The sequence below is a fragment of the Dipodomys ordii genome, unplaced genomic scaffold (assembly GCF_000151885.1).
Source record: "Dipodomys ordii isolate 6190 unplaced genomic scaffold, Dord_2.0 Scaffold4, whole genome shotgun sequence".
NCBI lineage: Eukaryota > Metazoa > Chordata > Mammalia > Rodentia > Heteromyidae > Dipodomys > Dipodomys ordii.
This window is the reverse complement of record NW_012267220.1, coordinates 15,208,319-15,214,353: the sequence shown is the minus strand read 5'-3', so window position 1 is coordinate 15,214,353 and position 6,035 is coordinate 15,208,319. Positions and strand designations below refer to the sequence as shown.

The 6,035-nt window shown below is 44.4% G+C and overlaps 1 protein-coding gene across 3 annotated transcripts in view; it reads left to right on the top strand.

Moving 5' to 3' along the window:
* Irf2 (interferon regulatory factor 2) overlaps positions 1-5,567 on the top strand; it is an 81,176-nt gene extending 75,609 nt beyond the window's left edge. For 2 of the 3 annotated variants that reach the window (XM_013026266.1, XM_013026258.1), the window contains 2 exons: positions 3,083-3,129; positions 4,229-5,554. In XM_013026266.1, the coding sequence (XP_012881720.1) occupies positions 3,083-3,129; positions 4,229-4,537 (356 nt within the window). In that variant the 3' untranslated portion in view covers positions 4,538-5,554. Of the gene's footprint in view, positions 1-3,082; positions 3,130-4,228 lie in introns of all 3 variants that reach the window. The other variant, XM_013026250.1, reaches the window with a different exon arrangement.
* Positions 5,568-6,035: the final 468 nt, after the last annotated feature.

The window sequence follows — 6,035 nt, the reverse complement described above, 5'->3', positions numbered from 1 at the left end:
CATGGGGCCTGAACTCTGGGCCTGGGCACTGTCCCTCAGCTCTTCAGCTCAAGGCTAGCGCTCTACCACTTGAGCCACAGCGCCACTTCCAGCTTTTTTTGCTTATGTGGTGCTGAGGAATCGAACCCAGGGCCTCAGGCATGCAAGGCAAGCGCTCTACCGCTGAACTACCTTCCCAGCCCTTCACTTTCTTTTACTAAGCCTCACATCCTAAAATTTCCGATCCCTGCCCCCAACCATCATCTGGAAACCTAGTGGTCAACACATGAGTCTCTGGGAGACATCTAAGGTCCAAACTATCATACCCCATTGCAGGTGTACATTCTTTATAACTATTTCAAAAGCAGTTATCTTCATTTAGAGATATTGTTCCTCCACCAGCATTTGTGTTAGCTGGACACCTAAGTTCAGCATGCGTGTATCATCTCTTGTCTACTTTTTCCTTATGTTAAAAACTGGTACTTAGACGAAATACCTTCCTTATCACCTTTGTGGTCTGTGAAAGGTCTTTAACCCAGAGGCCGACTTCCAAACCTAACCAAGCAAGTACCACTTGGGTTTGGTGGAATCCTAGAATCTTGATGTCAACAGCTCTTTCTCCTGAATCTGCAGCCCCCCAAATCATGCCTGGTGGCAGCTGTTTGCAGATGACCATGGTATTTATAGAAGGCCCATTAGGTGTGGAAAGGGGCTTGGCATGTGCAGAAGGAAGAGGAACTTGGCTTCAGAGCACAAACAAAGCTAATAAAAATGGAAAGGGGATCTTGAAGTTTGGCCAGCAGAAGAACCAGCAGGGAAGCAGAGTCGTTTTGTTCTGTGTGGGTCCCTGGAATCAGAACAGTTTTTTTTTTTTCTCCATCATGCTGACTCAGAATGTGACTTTGGCAAGTTTCTCAACATCTCTGTTCCTCTTTATTTCTTCTTCTTCTTCTTCTTCTTGGAAGTGGCAGTCCTGCCTTCTGCCTCTTGCCCTCCTGCCCTCAGGAGACTGAGCTATGGTTGAGGTTTGGTTTGCAGAGATGTTTCCTTTTCTGTTGTGTTTAGGTTGTTTTCTGTATGGAAACATGGCTGTGCCTAGCACTGTCACTTTGTCTTCATAACTTGGCTTGCCAGCAGGTCTAAGCCAGGGCCGTTCTTGGGCATCTGTGGCTCCCAGCTGGGCATGCTATGGTGAAATACACTTGACAAGAGGAGTGTCCTTCAGCTGCTTGTGGCCAGTCCTCACTGACCACCCACTGTGTGAAGCCCTTGGGGAAGAGTGGCTAAGAAACATGTAGAACACTCCCAGGTGGAGCCTGTGGAGTCCCCATGCGTGCAGGTTGTTTAAGGAGCACACAGTCTTTCCACCTGCTGCCTTTACTTTACAAGGAGCTCTGGTTGGAGGAAAGGACTCTGTCTGGCCTGCAGCCATCTCAGCTCTGCCTCCAGGAAGATGCGAGACTGGAAGCCAGTCTCTCATGAGGGGCAGGGTGGAAGAAGGTAGAAGGCTCTAGAGCATACTAGCTTTGCTGCCTAGGGAGGGTAATAATAGTTGCTTTTCAACTTAACATCCTTGTGAGGGCTTAACAAAGACCTATGTACAAAGGCTGTGAGTCAGCCGAGCTCACAGAACACCGCAAATGTCCACGGTTCTTGCCTGTGTGCAGGCTTTGTCTCTAAAATAAATGACCCAGATGACATGAGCTCCAAGAGCCTGCATATTTTAGTTTCTCTCTTCTAGGAATTCATTTTGCAATGGCGATGAACATGGAGAAACTGTGTCCTTTCCATTTTCTTATTTTAAGAAGTAAATTTCTGCTCTTTAAAAAACCCTTTTATTGTAGGTACAGATGCTGTATAACCATTAACTGTTGATTTTGACTCATTAATCCAGCCTGTCATACAAGTCCAATGTCAAAGAATGATGATTACTTCGTATGCTGTGTGCTGCTAGACCACATGCTAGGCCTTTCCAAACACCCTCTCACTTTACTCATCACATAACGCCCTTTGGAAGATGGTAGTTAACACCCTCATCTCTTCTGAAAAGAAAAGTATAGCTAGTGCTGTTAAGAAACCTACTCTGTCTCTCCACTGGCAGGCAGAATCAGGATGGCAACTGATTAGCTGTTTATTGCTGCCTAACAATGGAGCCCCAGTTAATGGCTTAAGATAATACACATTTATTTATTCTAACCCACATAGCTTCTGGGGGGTTGGAGTCCAGCTGCCGAAGTCTCCCTAAGTTCCAATCAAAGTGTTGGCTAGGACTGCATTTCATCTGAGGCTCCACTGGGGAAAGATCCAATTCCAGGCCCACATAGTTTTGGTCAGAATTTAGTTCCTTACAAGTTGTTAAATTGAGATCTTAAGTTTCTTCTTGGCTTTTGCCTGGAAGCAGCCATTGGTTCTTTGCCATGTGAGCCTTCCTAACATGACCAGCCAACAACAAAGTCTCTTCCAAAGACAGTTTCCATCTTATGTGACATGATCATAGACATGTAATGTTTACATCCCAGCATTCTGTGATCCTTGCCATATTCTCTTGACTAAAGGAAGATCTTACCCCCATTTAAGAGGAGGGGTTTCCGGAGAAAGTGAGCATTAAGTGAGCACTTTGGAAGCTACTCTAAAATCTGGCCACCCATAGCATCCCAGATAGAAGATGCACTCGGATACTAATAGGATGGGAAGTAAAGAAAACTTTGAGGGATTGGAATAATTGAGGAAGACATCTTGGAAAATGTCCATTCTGAGTTGGGATTTCCATACAGAGGTTGTCATGGACCAAAAGAGTATATGTGTGGGCACTGTGGGTAGAGCTGAGGGAGGAAAGGGCACCTCGCTGGAAGGCCATGACTAATCATAGCCTTGAAATGCCAGCCTACCCTCAAATCTTGCAGGGGGAGGAGAAAGGGGTTAGCAACAGAATTCAAAATCACTCTAGCTTCTTCAATGTACAAATTTGACCTTACAAGGAGGGGGAGATGATGCGCTTAATTACCCATTTCAGAAGTATGGATATAGCTTCCTAAAATGCTGCATGCACCCCAGATTAGCTGGAGGGATGGGAATGATGGCCCTGTCTTCTCTCTATGAACAGAAAGCGAAACTACGGATAGCGTGCCCAGTGACGAGGAGAGCGCCGAGGTAAGCCTGCTTCTTTACCTGCCTGTGATTTTAATCGTGAGTTTCACTTTTAGATTTCTTTGTGTAGAGTAAAACGTCTATAACCTAAAAGTTATCACACTTCAGGATTGTGTTGAGCACTGAATGGCAGGAAAGGGAATAAATTGTCACACGCAGAAAGAAAGGCTATGATAGCAGGAAGAGGAAACTGAAATTTCAGCCAGGAAAAGCTGGTGTTTTTACCACTGTAAACATCCTAATTCACTGGCAGAAATAGAACAGCCTGCATGGCTGAAAGCAATGACCAGAAGTAAACATCACAAAGTGCTAAACAGAATTATTTCCACATATCCATGGTCCCTCTCCCTCCGTGATCTTGCCCAGGGGCTGGTATGTATGTCTAGTCTCAGTTCTCAATCTGCCTGCTTCCAATTTCCCTCCTGTAGGCTCACACAATAGTCGGAAATGGCTCTGTGATGGTGATGGGAATAGAAGAGAGAAAGATGGAGAGAGAAGCTAGTGGTAGTCTGAACTGGTGCTACCTCAATGTACCCGTCACTTAGGAGTGAAGAGCAGGAATTCTGGAAAGGCACTAGGGATCCATGCTTATATGAATTCCAGTCTGGATTCTTCCTGGTCAGAGATCTAGCTCCTTCTCTGAATGGCTACCCTTAAGGATCTTTAGTCTGTAGCTGTGTAAAAGCAATCAAGGGCCATTCATGGTTCCTAAAGCCCCTCGCTTTCCTCCCTTTAAAAATGCAGAAGAAGCAAATCAGAAATCAGTAGTCCAGAAGCAAGTCACCATGACGGATTGTCTGTTATGGCTGGAAACCTACACTAGGAATGGTCAGCTGGGTAGCCAGGCCACAGGAGAGCCAGAATCTACCTACTTTCCTTGTCATATTTCTGGGAGCTAGTAAATGAAAATTGTTTTTTTTTTAAATGGAATAGAAACCATTGCTTGGGATCTGAATTAGGTGGATGTAGATTTCCGTTGAAAGATGTAGAAATGCTAAACTTGTTCATTCCATGATTCTTAAAGAATTGAATTCAAACAGCCACACACGAGGACAGTTGTTGCATTTCCAGAAATCCATTCAGTGATTCTTTTCCTTGAAAGGGGAGACCACACTGGCGGAAGAGGAACATTGAAGGCAAACAGTACCTCAGCAACATGGGGACAAGGAGTACTTACCTGCTGCCTGGTATGGCGACCTTTGTCACTTCCAACAAGCCAGATCTGCAGGTCACCATCAAGGAGGAGAGTTGTCCGGTGCCTTACAACAGCTCCTGGCCCCCATTTACAGACCTCCCTATCTCTGCCTCTGTGTCCCCTGCACCTAGCAGCAGTCGGCCTGACCGGGAAACCCGGGCCAGTGTCATCAAGAAAACATCGGATATCACCCAGGCCCGAGTCAAGAGCTATTAAGCCTTTGACTGTCCCTGGTGGTTGTTGGGGTTTCTTGGCTTTGTGTTGTTGTTTGTTTGTATTTTATTTTTCTCTTTGACACCTATTTTAGACAAATCTAAGGGGGAAAAAAAAAAACCTTGACAATAGAACATTGATTGCTGTGTCCAACTCCAGTACTGGAGCTTCTTTTTAACTCAGGACTCCAGCCCTTTGGTAGACACATATCTCTAGAACCTGCTGGATCGCCCAGGGCTACTCCCTCAAGTTCAAGGACCAACAGCCACACGGGCAGTGAAGGTGCTGCATTGCCTACGGTCAAGGCCAGCATGGTGGAGTGGATGGCCTCAGAATGGACGAGAAAATGTGAACTAGCTGGAATTTTTTATTCTTGTGAATATGTATATAGGGCAGTACTAGCAACATTGCAGTCTGCTTCTGCACCTTATCTTAAAGCACTTACGATAGGCCTTCTTGTGATCTTGCTCTATTTCACAGCACATTCAGCCGTCCCCTTCTGTGCCCATTACCCCACCTCCCAACGATCCCACCCAGTCCATTCCTCCTTTTCCTCCCCTCAAGGCTGCGTTGCACATCCTGGAGGAGGGGAAGAAGAAAACTTCTCCACAGATGTCCCATTTTAAGACTGCTTTAAAAAAAAAAAATCTCTCTAATCTGCTATGCTTGAATGCCACGCGGTACAAAGGAAAACTATCATGGAAAGAAATAGTGTGCAAATTCCCAGATTTTCAAGACAAAAATACTCTAATTCTAACCAGAGCAAGCTTTTTTTATTTTTTATACAGGGGAATATTTTATTCAAGGTAAAAAAAATTCTAAATAAAATATAATTGTTTTTTATCTTTTCTACAGCAAATTTATAATTTTAAGATTCCTTTTCTTGTTTATCAGCAGTTGTTATTACATCCTTGTGGCACATTTTTTTTAATTTTGTAAAGGTGGGAAAAAAAAGCTTTTATGAGCTCATGTAGCAATCAAATTATCCTGTGGATTGATAATAAATGAATATGATATATAGTTAAATTTTTAACGGACATCACTCCTGGCTTTGTCTGTGTCTACATAGGGTACAATGGTAGGACAAGGCTTCCAAAGTATCATCTGTGCTTAGAGACCAAAATGTTTTCCCTCGCTGGCCACAAGAAAGCCTCTTGCTAGGAGGCTACAGGATGCTCTAGTACTTGACGACTTGTGTCATAAGCTCCCAAAGACCCTGTGCTGCCTGTCTTCCTTTGCTCGTCAATTGTGCTCAGAATGGGGATTTGTCTCCATGACACCTTTTCCCAGGTCACCTGAATTATAAAGTTCAAGGGCATGAGTGGAGCTGTGTCTGGTATGACTCTGAAGCACATCTGTTTATGTGCTCCATGGTTTTCTTCTGTGAACAGCTTCCACCCACATCTGTTTTTCCTGTTCTCATCCTTAGACATCTATGGGTAACTGAAGTTTGGTGTCGATGGCACATTCCAGATGCCCAGATAAGACATTTTCAGTAACA